Source organism: Chroicocephalus ridibundus, chromosome 6 (genome assembly GCF_963924245.1).
Source record: "Chroicocephalus ridibundus chromosome 6, bChrRid1.1, whole genome shotgun sequence".
NCBI lineage: Eukaryota > Metazoa > Chordata > Aves > Charadriiformes > Laridae > Chroicocephalus > Chroicocephalus ridibundus.
In genome coordinates, this window is record NC_086289.1 from 31,067,040 (window position 1) to 31,085,509 (window position 18,470).

The window sequence follows — 18,470 nt, forward strand, 5'->3', positions numbered from 1 at the left end:
GGGCAGCTATAGATCAAAACCAGCCCATAGATAAGTGCATGGCATCCACTGGCAACATTTAGAGCTGTGTGCCCTTCACAAGAAGGGGATTTTCCTCACAGTTATCTTCCCTCTCCCACTCCCCGCCAAGGATATGTTGAAAATGTAAGTACAGCTTTCCTTTTCCCCCATGGTAAGGTCGCAATTATGGCTAAGTTCACAGCTCAACTTACTTATGACTGCAAATTGCCGATTAAGGGAAATATCTGATCTGTTTGAAGATACACTTATGTGAAAGATGCTAAAGAAAAAATAGACTTTAAGAATATTATCATCAAGACACATATTACACTGTGTTCCAATTAAAAAAATATCACAACCAGTAGGCATTCCTACTCCAGCTCCCCCTGAAAGAGGCTACATTCATTTCTGCATACCTGCTTTTCCCCTCTAAGACAGGCTACAAAATCCAACCCTATCCCAAAGCAATGCTCCCAAGTGAAAGCTGGGCCTCACTGGAGAAGAGGTCAAAACACTTAACAGTGCTTACTGACACTTCTACTGCTGGAAATGCAGCCAGCTGTGTGAAGAGGTAATTCCTCCACACCTCTGGGAATGCAGCCATTGCAGATTCACTCCTGCTCATCATATGGTCTCCAAAGCCCCATGAGAATCATATAGCCTTTGGGCATATTGAGTATTCTTCAAGAGATTATAATCTGAGACAATGGATTCTTTGGGAAACAACTGGTTTTTCATTTCTGGTTGTGACATAAACAATGGAAGTGCCACAGCCCCAGCCCTTGACTGACAACCTCCAGGTATGACTGAATTACTTATAAAAAAAATAATCAACACCATACAGTGCGGGCTGCAAAGTGTCATGAAAATGCCTACAAAAATATGTTGGCACCTCTGTACTTACCTTGGGTGGAATAAGGAAAGAAATACCAAAACTATTTACCATAGTGAAATTAGTACAAATTTATTATGTGAATTTATTTTTGTGGGCAGGGGTGGTGTTTTTGTTATTTTTTTGCATTTTCATTTTTAATAACACTGACAGAACAGCCTTCTTTGCAATTACTATGCTGCTTCTGCAAAAGGGGTTATGAAAAGTTCCTCTCATCATCACAGGACTTAGTATTACAGTAAATAAGGCTTTATCTTCAGTGAAAGGAATATTGTGCATAAGAATAAGGGAGATCAAATAATACAGAGCTTTACAGTATGAATATGAAATAGCATAGTTAAGATTTCAGAAGCTCACTGGTGACTTTGAATCATGATTATTGCAGGGATATCAATTTGGTACCCACAAGTTAACAGACCATATGTTTTCATTACAAAAAAAACCAACCAGTTTTTAAAATAGTTTAGGTGGCTTTTTTTTTTTTTTTTGCAGTGGAGCAGACCTATTGTTTGCCTACTATTTGTTTGTCTGATTAAATCAGGCTGGTATTCCTTTTAAACACTGTTATATAAGTAACATCTCTTGTCATCGCACTGCAAAATAAGCCTTCTGCAGGTGACTGGTGGAACCAAGATGTCTCTGAAAAGATCTGAACATTCTGGAACAGATTTGAGACTGTCAGAAAGAAAAAAGGGGGGGGGGGAACCCAAAAAAAGGAGGGGGGAGCTTCAAGAGGTAGTAGAAAGCAGAGCTCCCAAACCAGAAGTTACACGGAACTATCTAGTTTGTTAAGGGTAGGAAAGGGAAACACAAATTTCCTGAAAACGGTACAATGTTAAAAACTTTTAAGAAACTAAGCTAATTTAGGTAATAAGAGCACTCTACTGCAACACCTTAAAATATTGCTTTTAGGAAAAAAAAAACCAAAAAGATGGCTAGGAAATAAATGGGCTAATCTGTAATTGACAGATATACCAGGTAATTAATTATTAAATAACATGCTGTTTGTCAGTTGCAAATGGAAACCTTCTGCATAATTTAAGACTGTATTTTAAGCATTATTGAGTCTTCTGCTCGACATGTTTAATTTTCATCCCATTATTGCTCCCCCCCAAAAGAGGGGATGTGTATCCCTATCTTTGTCCAGTTTTAACACCTAAACTTCATGAACTTACAAGCATTTACACGTTTATTTTCTAGAAACATAATTTTATATTCCCATTCATAGTTGTTCTACTCCCTTCCCCCAAACAGACAGTACCAGTGAGGTCCCTATCAGCAGAAAAAGAGACAACACTGTACAAAATAGAAGTGGAAGCTTATTTAAGAGAGACAGTATTGTCATTCTTAAAAAGATACTAACCAGGACTGTCTTCCTAAGGCATCATCAATGCCAGGCTGTACCTTGAACTGGTATATTTAAAGTCCACATTACATTCTCTTTTCAGACCTACCTGCAAAGATCCTCTATTTCACTAGGCCAAGTCAGAGTGTACATATGACTGGTTTACTGCTATTTTCCAACCTAAACAAGATCAACAAAGTTTTTTTGCTCACTTACTCTGGAGATAGTCAAGGGCATGTTGAAGTCCTTGCCCCCTTGCAGCCGGAAACCCCAGGGTCCAGGTCCATTCAGAGTCACGCTGTAAGCCATTTTGTATCTCTTTCACAAAGCAACAAGGTGGCACTACAGAACAGAAGGATGGGGTAGACAAAGAAAGTGTCAGAAAACAGAATGGGAAGAGTTTTATATAATGAAAGCAATTCTCTTTCTGCCTTGCCTGTTCAGTCCTGCTGGGATATCACCTAAGAATAGATGGGAGCTATAATGCAGATGCTGATATCCCAGCTGAGTGGGGACCATAAAAGGTTTGCAACCAGACACCTACTATGCAAATACTTCATGACTCAGAGGTCTAATATAGCCCCCAGGGAAGGGGACAGATCTTTCTAGGCTTCTCAAGCCCCTCTTCATGCTCAGTTATTTTATGGGCAAAACATATTTTTTAATAAAACAAGCAAACAAAATCCCATGCTAAAATCCCAAAGACCCAAATCTCTTTACTAATCTGTTAACAACTGCACAGCCATTTGTAACTTCTGCTTCAGAACATCCATTTATTGCACTGTGATATATAATGTACTACAAACAAGTTCTTTTTACATAGATTTTTCCATATGTAGCAGGAAAGGCTCCAAAAAAGAGCGTTTACCTTCTTTCGCATTGGTTTGTTAAACTGAAAAAAGTATACACTACATGCATTTAGCATCACAAAACCCCCCTACAACTTAATGTTTGGCTGTGGATTCCACAGCCCTTGCTTTCTCAGGGTAAAATTAGAATTTATTCTCTTTGAACGCAGATAGGTGTTATGGGTTATTTAATTTCCATGGCAAAAGCACAGTTACACTACATACCTGTCTCATTATTTCAATACAGGTCTTCTAAAGGCATGACACTTAAGTAGAAGGCTAAGAATACAAATACCTAGCTAACTGCTTCCTTAGTTCATTACTTGATTTTTCATAGCTTATATTCCAGCTGTTAGGCATTCCATAAAACTTTATAACATTTGTTCAGTAACACTGGAGAGCATTTCTGCCTTAGATCGGGAATAGGTAAAATACAGAGAACATGAGGGAAGGGGAGAAGCTGTTGGCAGAACTACAGACATAAACAAGAAGTTTCTGCTCTCAGGATAGAGCTATAAACATTAAATAATGCTCACCACTTTCGAGTCATTCATATGTGCAGGACCTCCAGAAGCACTCTACTGTATCTCCACAGCATCCCTACCTTTACCCACCAGTTACAAAGAAATTTCCATTATGTTAAGGTGAAAAAAACCAAACAAAGCATCAGTTTTACCCTGATAACCAAAAAGACAACCCAAACCACATAATGCACTAGAGTGATGTAGCTGAGTTTGAACACTGATAATAGGTTGCTCTGACCATACACGTACCATAAAACGTTGACAGAAAAACTGGTGGTGAAACAGCAGAGAGCAAACACTACCGGGGCCCCAGTCTTTTTCTGAGGAGACGGTCAATAATTTTTCAAAACCATGAGGCAATAGAAGTGTTTGTTTAGTATTCACAGTGGCAAAAAAACATTTGTACAAGGGAATAATTATGCTCCGCATAGACACTAGACAACCACATAACTGTATTTTTTAGTCAGAGGTCCAAATTAAACCACAGAAATTCACAGGGATTTGAGTGGAAGTTGCACTCAGCCAGTAGAACTGGCCCAAAGCAAAATCAGTGCAGATAGCAACATACAGCTTGAAAAGAAAACACGTTTCTGATGTCTCACAAATACCTTGAGGACACATTTACATTAACAGCATTTGGAACCTAGCCTGTATGAGGCCACAACCAGTGGTGCTTGGATGATTACTTTGAGGGAAGACAAAACTAACTTGTTGCACTTCAAACAGCAGAGTTTTCAGGCCTGCCAGTTTATCCAGTAGTTCTCTTTCCAAAGGCTGGTACTGGTTATTTTTATTTATTTATTTTTTAAAATGCAGACACAGATGATTGAAGGTAAATTCCCATTGCAGTATTCCTTTCCTTTTTCTAGGAATTCGCTGTTGTTTTTTAATGCCCTTTCTTGGCTCCATTTCAAGGGTTCAGGAGAATGGAATAAAACCAGGAGTAAGATAAACATGGCAAATCATTGCTTCACTAGTAGAGACAGTATGACAGAAAAAAGTATTAGAAGAGAGGTCATGTTTTTACAGACTGTGAATTCTTCCTATTATCTTCCTATACTTAAATCTTCAGTCATTTGTTAAAAAAAAGGGGTGGGGGGAGGGGGGGGTGGGGGGAGGGAAACAAAACCCAGAACAGAATAAAACTACACAGTCATCAAGCTGAACAGAGCTAAGCATTAAGAAACAGGGATACTCCTGGGCTGCTTAATCAAGAACTATATGCTTCTATCCTACTTTCACATGTGTAACATGCCATTTGCTTATCAGTTTAGGACATCTGAAAGTGTCTGTGAGATCTTTTGAGGCTGAGTGGTGCGCTAGGAAACTAAAGTGGTAATCTCATTAGGGGCACTGTCATTTGAATGAAATGTTAAACTGAGATCACTTGTTCCTACTCCTTTGGTTTCTGTCTGGGTCTGCATGAACATTCAGCATAGCTTAGCACTTTTAAAAAGAAAGTGTAGAGGATATGCCAGTGTCCTGGCCAACATTCCCCTTAAACACAACAGGACAACAGCTCTTCCATGTGCTTGCATTATCACTACCAGATTCATTTTGGAGTAAAAATATTCCACAGTTTTCTTCTTCTAGGCCTCCCTAAGTCCTTTCCCTCCTGTGCTTGTAGGAAGCTCTGTGCCTAATAATGAAGTGCGAAGAGTAAAGAAGCTCATTCTGTAGTCACAGCTTCATTTGCCAGGGATGGTAAGAGCACAGGTTTCGCTTGTCTTCTACAGACTTTTAATACAAGCAGCCTCTAAAGAAGAAAGCTGGTGATCCACCCAGATGACTATTTCAACCCTGTCCTATTTTCAAAGGTGAGAGACATGGGTGTTGTCACTATGTCAAAAATACAGAGCAAATCCAGGAACCGGACTGGTAAGCAGGTACAGTGCCATCATAGCTACCAGCACAAACCTCAGCAAAAACTTCTGGGAAACCTGAGGATGAAATAAACTGTGTACATAATAGACAATCCCCTTCTTTTCAGAAGCTTGTGATGTTCAGATTAGGTTCTAGTTGCTTTACATAACTGCCTGTTAGACTGTTCCAAAAATCATTTTTTTTTGTTTGCTCAAATAACAGTATTTTGTTTCTCTTGGAGTGCCTTCTTCCCTACAGTCTCCGGCTATGTCAAAATTTATGACTTGCCTATAGTTCCCTCCCTTCAGACAGAAGCTATGCTGAGTCAGATGAGGTCACTGATGTAAGGAGTGACATTTAAAGAAAAAAAAAAAAAAGAAAACATATTCCAGGAGCAGGGTGACATTTTCTCTACAGATATCATAACAGAGCTGTCCAGCGCTCACCAGGTCCCCCCCGGAGCTGTCCCCAGCTGACTGATGGGAACAGTTGTGAGGAAGCTGGATGGGTACCAGGCTCTACAGCAGAGGAGAGTGCTGCCACCTCCAGCAAATGCCTTGGAGCCTGAGCAGAGCTGTCCTTCCACAGCTGCGTCAGAGACGTTACACTAGCGGAAACAATTCACATATGCTAGGAGACCATGTTGTGAACCGTCTTTAGGAAAGCTACAACTGCATGCTTGGGAGTGCATAGCCATTAAGTGAATGAAAGAAAAACCACTAGTGTAAATGCTAAATTAAGGTGGAAGGAAACAAGTAATGGAAATTCCAATTATTCAAGTTGCTACTACTTCATTAAGCGGGCCACATTACTCACTGGTTATATTTTAGTTGCATTGGTAGATGTGTTCATAGAAGAGCCTTGCATTATTGTTTACTGCAGCAACAAGGTTGTATCATTTGTATCACCAAGCATTTCAGAAATAGATTGCTTGAGAGTTTGACTTCTGATCTGCAATAGGCTACGCATCTTTGGCATATAAAAAGACACATGCAAGGTCATGGTTTCAACAATCTTTTATGTTTTTCTTTAGGCGAGTGAAGGACTTGCCCTGCAGAGGAATAAACTATCATTTCTTCTTTAATAAAAAGATCTTCAATAAACTGGATGGACATTCCTTTAAAAAGCAATCAGATAAAAATACTGGCTGCCTTTGTTTAAGTTTCCTTCACCTGAGGGAGTGGCAGTACAGGAAGGCAGTATTCAGCTTTATGACAAACATGTCCTTTTTGTCTCATGGATTCCTGTACTGTCCCCAGTAAGATTATCTACACCTTTCAGAAGAGCGGAACAGTGAGGAGAATGGGTCAGGAGCTTGTGAAGAAACTACTCACCTAAACAATTGCATGAAAAGCCTCAAGCTTTGTACCATATGTCTGATATGCAATCCTGGAGTTTTCCAAAATTTTGAATTAACCCTATGTTGATTATATTCCACATGGAATGATGAGGAAAAAACAGCTATATTTGGGGACTGGCCTTCATTGCAATTCACAGGGCAAAATAGCATATATTTACTATATATTGGCTAATCAGTGCAACTGACACATTAGAGACGTAAAAGCTTTTTAGCTCTTAATTCCTACCTTGCCAATGTCAAACTGAATATGAGTAATTACCAAGACCAAGGATTTTCCCCACAAGTGCAAGATTCCTTCCAAAGCAAGACTATTCTACAATGCAAAAGAGCTCATTGATATCTCCTTTCCTTCACTGCTGAGCTCTGAACTAAGTTGAGCTAATCCTACTTGTACTTCCATGTACAGCTTTGTTTCACCCGTTTAATCAAAATCCTTCAGTTCTGACAGAACATTGTATTTCAGAGTTCCTCTTAGTACTTTTATCAAGTTGTCCTAAGTCCAGTATTTTGATCTTTCTTAAGAACCTATATTTTCTACCACACTTGGCTTCATCAAACTCTGCTTTGTCAGCAACTTACTAGTAACATGGTTTGTTGATCCCAACAGAATATAGTATTCCTGGGGAGATATGCTAGAGCAATATAATGGTGGAATATTATCTCCCTTCTCTGTAATGCAGTGCCTTCAGAAATGCAACTCAAACTGTTCCGTGTTTGGCTGTTTGCTGCTGCCAGTGTCACCTTACCGATTAATCAAATTTGCTGTTTACCCTCACCTATAGACCCTTTGCCATGACTACTTTCACCATTACAGAAAAATGACATTTCACGCTTTTTTCTCTGCTAGATGGCCTTTTTTTTCCTGATGTGACCTCTTTTCACAAACACAAAAGACTGGAAATACACCATAGTGTAGTCAGACTTGATCTTTAAAAGATTTGAAGACTTTTGGTAATTATGTTAAACTGGAAACCATACATGTGGAGAGACAGGCTACCGAGGGAAGGGCTGGAAACCACACCTGTGGAGAGACAGGCTACTGAGGGAAGGGAAGAGGAAAAGGTACCTGTCCAGGCTGTTTACAAAGACTTTTTTTCCCCCCCGTATTACAAAAAGACTTAAGTGCATGTTACTAAGTTCTCACCTTACCAGCATTTCAGTCATTGTTTTTAAAGACACCCACTGCAGCATGTAATATCAATACTCCTATGGCACCTACCTTGCCAAGATATCATTTTTTTTTTAAGGTAAAGAACATCTAAACACCTGTTGTTGTTACCATCTCCTTTTTACATATGTAGCCATAGCACTTAAGTTACCAGCTTTAGGTCACAAAATGAGTAAACAGCAGCAACTGGATCAAAATGCGGGGCTCAATTTCTAATACAGGTACTCAAACCAGAAAGAGAAGGCTACAAAACGTGTTGCCATTCTGTTTTTATCATTCTTTCCCAACCCTGGGCTGAAACTAGGAAAGTTTATAGCAAGCCTGTCACTACTGTAATTTGTGCCTTGCTTCAGGTGATCCTAATTGACTGTTTTGGCTTACAGGGGAAAACAGCAAGAGAAAAAAACCCAAACACACATGAGAAAATGGCTAAAGAGGCTATGTGCAGATCATCGTCAGGTCCATATAGACCAGGGAACGAGCTGTGGCATCACTGTCACAGGACCTCGAGGGTGTTGGCTTGCCTCCAGAGAGCCTGAGGCTTGGCACAGCACAACGAACGTACAGCGAGGCTTAGAAGAGGGACCCCACGCCGTCAGTGTAGTTTCTCGGTTGCACAGATCCCTCAAGGATCCCGACACCACGCTGAGGTAGCACTGTGCCCCAATCCATATGCACACAAGGCTGCAAGGTTTAATCTTAAATTGAGCAAACTCCCAGAAATTAGAGTTCAGCCAAACGACTCACCCACTTGTTTCTGCTTTCCCAGTAAAGGCTTTACTGGGCAACGCTGTCCACTAGAGAAACTTTTCGGAGCTGCAGGGAGACTTTTAAAGACAGCAAGCGGCTCTCGCCCTACAGCCGCCTTTGGCTAGCACGGCGCCTGCCCGTTAGCCTCCCTGCTGACGCCCTAACCCCCCCCCCGCCTGCTGCTCCCTCTACGCGGCCGCTGGAGGCTGAGAGACCCGGGCGGCCCCCGCCGCCCCCGGCCCGGCTCTCTCCGCCTGACAGGCCTCATCCCCTCGCTGGGTACGGGCGCCGCTCCTCCCCTCAGCGCCACCCACCTTGCCCACTCGCCACCGCTACCTCCGGCCACGCTTCACCGTGTCGCGCCGCGGCGGGTGGGTGTCGCTAGGCGTGGGGCGGCCGCTCCGCCGCGGCCAAGCCCCCGAGCGGACCGAGGTCCCGGTCCCCGCCCCCGCCGGAGCCGCAGCTGCCCTCAGCGGGCGGCGCTTGCGGTCACACGCACCCACGGACATCACCGCCGCCCCGGGGGAGGGAAGCTGAGGGAAGCGGGAGAGGCGGCAGCTCCGAGGTGGAGCTTTTAAAGCGTCCGCGGCCCTTCCCGCCGCCTCCGCTGGGCCCGGGGCGCCGGTGCCCACTGGGCGCCGCGCTGAGGGGAGGCCGCCGGGCAGCGGGGCCGCCGCCAGGGGGCGCTGTGCGGGCGAGGAGGAGCGCGAGGGGCTTCGCCGCCGCGGGCGGTTGCGGCGCGAGCGCTGAGAAACCGTTAACTGCCGTGCCTCGACACTTCTTAAAAAAAAAAATCCGTTTTTTTTTTTTTGAGCGTAGGTCGCCTCTCGGCCTTGGTGGCAGAGCAGGAAGGGGACACAAAGCTGTGGGGAGCGGTTCGGCTGAGCGCCGGGGGAGCAGGTACCCGGGGTGAGGGGGGGGGCGGCGGCAGGGCCACACGCGTGTGGGAGCCCTCAGGGCCGCGGCGAGGGGAGACATGGCGGCGGCGGCGGCGGGGGCGGCGGGGGACACAGAAGGTTCTGGAAAGCGGCACTGCCCGCAAGGGGCACTGGGCTCCTCCTCTGGCAACGGCCCCGAGGGGCAGGCGGGAAACCAGTGTCCGGCCTGAGCTCGGCCAAAGCTCTTAAGCAGTGAGCTTTAATGCTTTGACAGCCTGTAGCCTGCACCCCGCCGCCGTTTACTCACCGCTGGAACAGGTGTGAAATTGGTGATTTCCCCTCAGGACAAGTAGAAGTGAAGGTTTTCCCCCTGCCCTCTGGTGGTTCACTGGCATTGATAGGTAATGGTCGCTTTAATTGAGTGGGAAAATGAAAACGAGAGCCTGAGCGGAGACAAAGGGCTTGGAAGACAATTTAAAAAAAATACGGAATGAAGATGTAATTGCCCACCGGAATTTAAGATACTTAGCCTTCTGGTAACTGCATATGACTGCTGAGTTTTGTCACAATCAAAGCTACCCGCTACCTACATTCAGCAGTGCTGTGTGAAGTTTTTGTAGCCTTCTCCCAAAAGTATCTTCTGGAAAGGCAGTTGTTTTCTCAGTGTAATGACTGAGACACTGCTTTATGACTTTGTTTAAAAAAAAAAATAAAATCCTGTTCCCAAGCATTGAAACCCTTAAGCCTGTGAGGTGCCACACCTGAGTCACCTAGGATTTGCACAGGAGTGAGGGATCTGGACAGGGTGGATTGATGGGCCGAGGTCAGTGGTATGAGGTTCAACAAAGCCAACTGCCAGGTCCTGCACTTGGGTCACAGCAATCCTATGCTGCACTACAGGCTTGGGGAAGAGTAGCTGGAGAGCTGCCTGGCGGAAAAGGACCTGGGGGTGTTGGTCGACAGCTGGCTGAATATGAGGCAGCAGTGTGCCCAGGTGGCCAAGAAGGCCAACAGGATCCTGGCCTGTATCAGGAACAGTGTGGGGAAGTGATCGTCCCCCTGTACTCAGCACTGGTGAGGCCCCACCTCGAATACTGTGTCCAGTTTTGGGCCCCTCACTACAAGAGAGACATTGAGGTGCTGGAGCGGGTCCAGAGAAGGTCAACGAAGCTGGTGAGGAGTCTGGAGCAGAAGTTGTATGAGGAGCAGCTGAGGGAGCTGGGGTTGCTTAGTCTGGAGAAAAGGAAGCTGAGGGGAGACCTTATCGCTCTCTGCATCTACCTGAAAGGAGGTTGTAGCCAGGTGGGAGTCAGTCTCTTCTCCTAAGTAACAGGCAACAGGACAAGAGGAAATGGCCTCAGGTTGTGCCAGGGGAGGTTTAGATTGCATATTAGGAAAAATTTCTTCCCTGAAAGCGTTGTCAATGTTGGAGCAGGCTGCCCAGGGAAGAGGTTGAGGTATTTAATAGTCGTGTAGATGTGGTGCTGAGGGTCATGGTTTAGTGGTAACTTGGCAGTGTTAGGTTAGTGGTTGGACTTGATGATCTTAAAGGTCTTTTCCAACCATGACGATTCCATGATTCTAAGCCCCCGGCCGCGGCGGGAGCTGGTCTGAGCTCGGCTCCTTCTCCGGGCGCAGGGGGGGCTGCGGCGGGGCCAGACGGTGTGCGGGGCCGTGCGTGGGGCTGCCCGGCGGGCCCGTCCCCGCGGCCGGCGCGGCGGCCCGGTCAGCACCAGGGACAGGCGCCGGGGCGGGGCGGGGGCGGCTCCCGAGACCTCTGCGGGGCGCGGAGGCGGGACCGACACCCCCGCACCCCGTCCGCGGGGTCTGGAATGGCAGGGGTTAACAAAACTCGAGAATGAAAGCGCCCGAAAGTGTCTCAGGGGTCGCGCGCGGGAATAAATCCAGCAATGGCACCGCTGAAGTACACAACAACCATTTTGAATACAGTCTCAGCGCAGCTCTAGCCGGCTTAAAAGGATTGCAGTTGGGGTTTCGTGTTTCTCGTCATATGTGCACCGTGCCTGAGTACTGACTGTGATGCATATTAAGTGGAGTCCTTTGGTCCAATACACAGGCCGCACAGACCAGTCCAGGAAATCGTTATCTAAGTTATTCCTGTATTTATATTTGGCCAAAGTTCATATTCATATGGATTGTGACTTAATGGTAGTTGCAAAAGTGTTCCACTGACGAGTCAGTTTATGTCTCCAAAGGAGACATTTTGCATCTTGTCAAATGCCTGAATGCATTACTTTTCACAGAGGATTAAAGTTATCAATAATTACCACAAGACAGTGCAGTTTATATGAAAGGTTTGTCAGATCTAAGGCAACATGCAAATAGAACAGATCAGTTTTACCATGGATTATAAACCCAAAATCTTTGCAATTTAAAAAAAAAAAAAAGAAGATAATACAGAAAGTAAAGGAACAGTTGCTGTGGAAAGAAGAAAAGGATACCATAGCATTGTGCAGAGTCAATTTTATAGATCACTTAATTTTCAGCAGCATATTAGGTATCACTTTTTCCAAAATTCATTCAGAGCTAAAATTATACATCTCATTAGGGAAAAAAGTGTTGATGCTGACAGCAGTATACTCAATTTGTCTTTTAATAAAGAAAGCAATTAGAAAATTGATTTTTAAATGGCTATGGCTACTGCTGCCTCGAGCCATGGAAATACCAAAGTATTTTTTTAGAATTGCTTCTTATTACACAGTTATCAGAACTATGAACCATTGGCTGTTAGTATTGAGGCAGCAGTGAAATTGTATGGTAAAATGTAAGAAATTTACTAAAACCAATTTATTTAAACTTAGCATGTCTTTATTTACAAATGGTGATGTTAACCAACTGGGATGATGATATGTACTTCTGTATCCACCAATTAATGAAAATAATGGATATTTGCAGGGGGTAACCGTGCAATGAGGTGCTTTTCAAGTAAGTGATTATTTGATCCTGAAGTTGGTATAACAAAAGACGTAAATATCTTTTCGTCTTCTGCTAGAAAGCTTCAGAACTTTAAGAGATATTTCATTTTTTAGCTTTAATGCATTGATCATGCTGTAAGCCTCCCTCTTGTGCAAGTTCATACCCTGTTTGCATCAAGGCTATTTGATTGTCTTTAGGAAGATTAGGTGGGAATAAATGAGGGCAGAATCTGATTTGACTTTCTGTGGCATGTGGCTAGGCACTTCTGTGTGCTCTGTACTAGTTTCATCTTATGGTATACGCAAGTGCATTTAAAACATTCCTCAGACACTCAGTAGTGTGTTTAAGGGGTAGGAATTTTGATTGTCAGAAGCTTTTTGCAGTGGGATCTGTGTTAGTGAATCTCAGGATGAAAATACATGCTTTATTTTCCTTGAAGTTAGCTGTAGCTCTTTGTCATCCTTTGAATTCCTCATCAACTCTGCTGTCTCTTAGAAGCCCTCTATAAATAACAAAAGGGGCAAAATGACCACAGGAAGTTCTCCTGCAGATGGTCAAGCCTCGTAAAGTAGTGTAATTGATGACTTGGTCTGGAAAACATGACCCAGATGGAGGGAAATTAGATCTATTTTAGTATTAATAGGGTGATGATCTGTTAGATTATTCCATTCTACATATGATAGAAAAAAATCATATTTAGATTTAAGGGCTTATTCCTGAACCTTTACAAGGCCTTTAGCAACCTGGTTTTCTGCTCCCTGGTAAACACATCAGCAAGGATGACTGCAAATTGGTCCATAATCCTGTTCTGATAAGTGGCAGATCAGTTTTGCTTCAGAATTTGTTTTTGTTTGAAACAGGGTGGTACCTGCTATCTTTTGTGTTGCTCATTAAGTCACCCAAGGCTAGGGAATATGAAAGTATGGGAGCTCTGCCAGCTCAGCAGTCTCTAAAAGAGCCTACAAACTTGTTCCCAGAAGCTTGTGCCTGTCTTTTGGAGGGACAAAATTCTCTATTCTCTTTTTCTAGCAAGCACCAGTGACAGTATTAAACTTGCATTTTAAATAATATTTCAAAAATACATTGCTGACCTTCCAATGGCCTTGGAACAGTTCTGTGAAATGCCTTCAGGATCACCACTTAGTATAGAAAGCTGAAGACTTAGGAAGCTGAGACTACTCTGGCCAGGCCATCCTGTGCAAACAATCCTATTTGCTTTCTGGAAAGTAGCTTACTAGTAGATTTAGCTGTCCCTTTTTCTCTGTGACTCGCTCCGTGTGATTTGCTTCTGACCCATGAGTTTCATTCCAGCCTGGGCAATTTCCTTTCTTGGGAAATTCGTTCTGTCAAGGGCTAATTCTGGGTTTTCCGCAAGTCCTTCTGCAAGTCTTTTGTCCTTTCTACTAATCACAATCTGATCTCCCCAACTGTTGCATTAGCTGTTCAGCCTCAGATCAGTCACAGAAAGATTGTTTTTGTCATAAATAACCCCCTCATTTTTCATAAATTTCTGCAATATTATTTCATTAGGGGTATGAGGCATTTTGGTAAGCCATCTGCACATTTTAGTTGCAGTAACTGTAAACTGAAGGTACAATCATCATGGATGGAATGGTTGCTGGTAAAACCATGGTAAAAGAATGGTCGCTGCCCAACAAGGCTGGCGTCCTCTGCTACTGAGGGGTTCCTCACCAATGATGACGTTAGGAAAATTGACATGTAAAGTAAATAAATATACTGCAGCACAAAATACAGGTGTGCTTTCTTCCGGGATAATGCTTTTGATACCTGATCTCATTCCCTGCCCAGATGAAGAGGTTACAGTTCCGAGTTCAGAAATAAACTAGTGCTAAGTGCGGCTTTCTGGGAGCCTCTACTCGATTATGACCAATGACAAGATACTCCTTTGGTTTTGATGGGCTGTGTAGGTGTTATTTCTCTGTGGTGACTTTGATGTGACTTGTTCAGACAGAAGTGCTAACTTTTAGAGGATCTGGGGTGCATTTGCACTGTCATTTACCCAAACTATAACAGCAGTAAATGAGGCCTTTCCATTTGTGATTGGTTATTGCTTAGCAGTTCTGACTTTCACTGTCCTTTGTATGTGCTATGTAAGGGGGCAGGAGCTTTGGTGATCTGTTCCTTCTGCCATTAGTGAATGAATGAGCAATTTGCAAAACAGCTCACGATTTTCACTTGCCTTCTGATAAAAGACTGGAAGGAATTTCTTTAAAATTAGGACTATAGATGTGTCCAATTAACAGTCTGATTCACGTGGGATTGTAACTTAATTTCTGGCATTGGCAAAAATACTGCCAAAAGAATCTAATATTTCGGATCTTCAAAATTATTTTATTTTGCAGAACCTTTACAGAAAATCCTAGGAAAATACAGCAGCACAGCTCAGATGAGAATCATATTTTCAGAGTGATACTGCTTTGGTAATTTTACCCTTGTAAGACAGGCATTCATCATTCCCATTTTCAGTCTTATCTTACCAGTTTTGCAAAGCTCCTAATGTTGCCCACATACAAGAGCAAACAAAACAATCAAAACCTCAAGCTGTTACATAGAGTTCAATAAAACATTGTAAATTGCAACTCTAGAGTTTTGCTCAAACATCAAAAAGGAGGCTGTCAAAGGTAACCTCCTTGGACTGTTCCTGTCATTTTCCTGTGCTGCATTATTAGCATAGCATTCCTCATACAGTGTAGAAATGGAGTTATGGCAGGAGGTAATTCAAGATGGACTGTCAGCAGAATGAACCCCAGCAACGCAGCTTGATTCACAACCCAGGCTGCTTTCATACTTGGAGCCAGTCCAGCCTAAAAATGTCAGTGTTGACTACACAGTATCCACAAGTCTTGTGCTGTGATTTTAGAGAGAAAGAAAAGCTGGAATTCTCTTTAAGTTTAAACTTGATCTATTTTCAGTTAGTTTGTCTAAATAAATGTTGGCCTTTTAATTCTAGCTCACTGTTCAACTGCAGGTATTCAGTTGTAAATGCATGCTATTTGTATGAAGGGAAAGGTATTGTGAATCTCTTCCCACCTGTTTCAGTCGATATCTCTGTGCATCTCTCAGTTGAAGGCTGATTAATCCATCATTGCATCTTTCTTAAAACTGTCACTGTTAATCCTCTGTTTGAGTATGTGTTAGAGTTTGCAGCCTTTATGCAAAACCTTCATAATTTTGCCTTGCAGCACTCCAAGAGTAAATGGTATGCCCATTTACAGATAAACTTGGGCACGGCAGTAAATTGAATTGTCAAGGTCACAGAGGGAGTTAATGCCATACTCTGGCTCAGAACTGATTATCTTTGATACTTACCACAAAGTAGTGTCAGCTAAGTATCTGTCTTGTTCAGTTTGATTACTTGGCGCCTTGATCTGATGATTTGTTCAGTCGAACCTATTGATTTATTGAAACAATTTTAATTGTGACATCTGAAGACTAGCTGAGAATACTGTGTGCCAGTTGGGTCTTCCAAATAAGGGAAGCACTCAAGCACTACTTTTCCTTGAGCACTAAAAAATTATTTGAACATTAAAATGAGATAAAAAGCATTCCCAGAGCCTTTTAAAAGAGGTATTTACAAAGGGATATATGACCTCTAGATTATCCAAAAGAAGAAAGACTGCCCAGCTCACCTGCTTTAACAAAACAGAATTAACAGATATTTTGCTCTGCTGCTGATATATTCACTGCATCAAAGCAGTAAAGGAGGAGCAAAATGACCTACACTTTTCTGAGAATCTTTCATTTAACTGTCAATAGAACATGTGATCTGGCTCAGCAGCTTTTCTCACAGTGGCCTACAACTAATGCTTTGGCCACTTTGTAGTTGCAGGTAAAGATAATGATTGCAGGTAATGGTAAAGATAATAAACGTGGCAGCCACTGGAGAATGCCTGCTGGTGTATGTTTTTTTCTAAGGGTAGCATCTCAGTTCCCAAACTTTCAACATCCCACAGAACTTTTCCTGGCTCTTCAAGCTAAAGTAAATTTGTTTAACACCATCACCTGAACAGATAATCTAGAGTAAGCTAATATTGTAGCAGTATGTCTGTTAAAAAGGAAATAGAACAAACTAGACTGAAACTTAAGCACAACAGTTTTCATTTAATACATTTATGCTAACAGTCTCCTGCCAGTTACATAAATCTACACAAGGGAATATGTGCAAAAGCAAACATTCGCTACTCAACATTAGTCAGGAGACTGTAGCCAAATGCTCCAACAAAATACAGTGACAGAACTGCTTCAGATGAGGACTTGGCTATTTAATAATGGTTTAACCGAAGTAATTTCGGTTTTCATTCACACATTCTTCCATTCCTTTCTTAGTGTTTTTGGTTCTGCTGGGAATAAGGGAGGAACTGTAACATGTAACGTTGAGTGTGCTAGCTGACTCAGCTTGATTCTCCCAAGTGGTAATTTTTTTCTTATTTGAAAGGTGTGTAGGAATATTGTTTCTCAGTTGAGAGGAAGGAAGATCAAGAATGTCTTGATGGTCAGATGTGAAATGTCCAACTCATAAGATGGGAACTGACAAAACAGCTATGTAATTTGCACTTGCACAAAGTTTTCATGCAGTAAGCAGAATGAAGGACTGGTAGAGAAAGGCACACAATGTCAAAAAATGTTCTTGTCTACCTCTGTTCAATCACAATAAATAAAATAAACAAATGAATTTAATATGTAGCTTTATTTGCAATTTCAGTAATAAAAAGTTTGTTTAGGGTCAGCCAAGCTTTCCAAGTGAGTTTCAGTGGCCTAGGGGAGGACAAGTGAGATACAAATTCAGGATCCTGTTATGTGAGTAACCTGATTCAATTCCCCCTTGTTTAGAGAAACGCACGAGTTAACAAGAACAGAGCTCCAAGACAAGACAACAGGAATGTCTTATTCCGTATTCCATTTATTTTATTTTGTTCCTCAGCCCTTTCCTTTACAAGTTAGATATTAGTTGTAGAGGGACTGGAATGAAAGTTCCAATGAAATGTGTGCTCTGTGATGAGCTTTTTTCTTTTGATGAGATCTTGCAAATTGAGATCAAGTAAAATAACAGTCAAATTATAACTGAAGTCAAATAAATCTGCTGGAACCAATGTTTCTTAAGTAGAACCAAGCCACTAGCTCTTGGAGGGAGGAATCAGAGAAAGACAGGTTTTTTCTTTTTCACATGTTGAAACAGAAACATTATGGTGTCCTCTTGACTTGTCAAATCAACTGATATTTTGAGTAATTTGCACTGAATATGTAATAGCTGGGACAGTTGCATTAGTACTTAGCCTGGCATTTCCAAAGAGTTTTAGTTGCTGAACTTCAATTGAATATCCTTTGCACAAGCAGGATCCTTTTTCAGATCTCTGTCCCCAGTCCTGAGACATCCAAAACTGGGCAAGAAATGCTAGTATTGTGAAAATCTCAAGCAAGTAGGAAACTAATCACTAAGACACAATGTGCTTAGTAAGGGATTTTGCTTTATTGCTATGGGACTTTTTGTTTTGTTTTAACATTTTTGACTGATAAATTTAGAACTGATTTGAGATCCCTGTGGAGTGGTTTAACTGCCATGATTTTCTGTTCAGAGAATCCTCCTTAAACAGCGGATGAGAAATACATCTCTCTGAAGAGTAGTTTGCATTAGGATCCACCTCATGTGGCTGAAGCACTATGCTCTAAGTCCTTACTGGTATCATGCCATTCCTGTCTGTATGGCTGTTCTGGTAAGGCATGTGGCCCTGGCCTTCTTTTGGCAAAAGAAATGCACTGATCTTATCTACACCCCAAATCCTAGGTTTCCCAGAAATGGCTTCCAAAGATGTTGGACACTCAGCTGTGTTATTTTGAAAACTCCTGTAAGTAATTCTATTTTTAAAAGCTGGAATTCAGGCAGCTC

At 42.5% G+C, this 18,470-nt stretch overlaps 2 protein-coding genes across 8 annotated transcripts in view; one reads left to right on the forward strand and one right to left on the reverse strand.

Annotated features, from left to right (window-relative positions):
• LDB3 (LIM domain binding 3) overlaps positions 1–2,781 on the reverse strand; it is a 123,223-nt gene extending 120,442 nt beyond the window's left edge. For all 6 annotated transcript variants that reach the window (XM_063339154.1, XM_063339155.1, XM_063339152.1 and 3 more), the window contains exons 1-2: positions 2,674–2,781; positions 2,454–2,579 (exon numbers count right to left, since the gene is read on the reverse strand). In XM_063339154.1, coding sequence (XP_063195224.1) covers positions 2,454–2,546 — 93 coding nt within the window. In that variant the 5' untranslated portion in view covers positions 2,547–2,579; positions 2,674–2,781. The remainder of the gene's footprint in view (positions 1–2,453; positions 2,580–2,673) is intronic.
• A 6,730-nt stretch (positions 2,782–9,511) lies between these two features.
• WAPL (WAPL cohesin release factor) overlaps positions 9,512–18,470 on the forward strand; it is a 160,231-nt gene continuing 151,272 nt past the window's right edge. Inside the window, exon 1 of one of the 2 annotated variants that reach the window (XM_063339144.1) lies at positions 9,512–9,650. The gene's annotated coding sequence lies outside the window, so the exon portion shown is untranslated. The remainder of the gene's footprint in view (positions 9,651–18,470) is intronic. The other variant, XM_063339145.1, reaches the window with a different exon arrangement.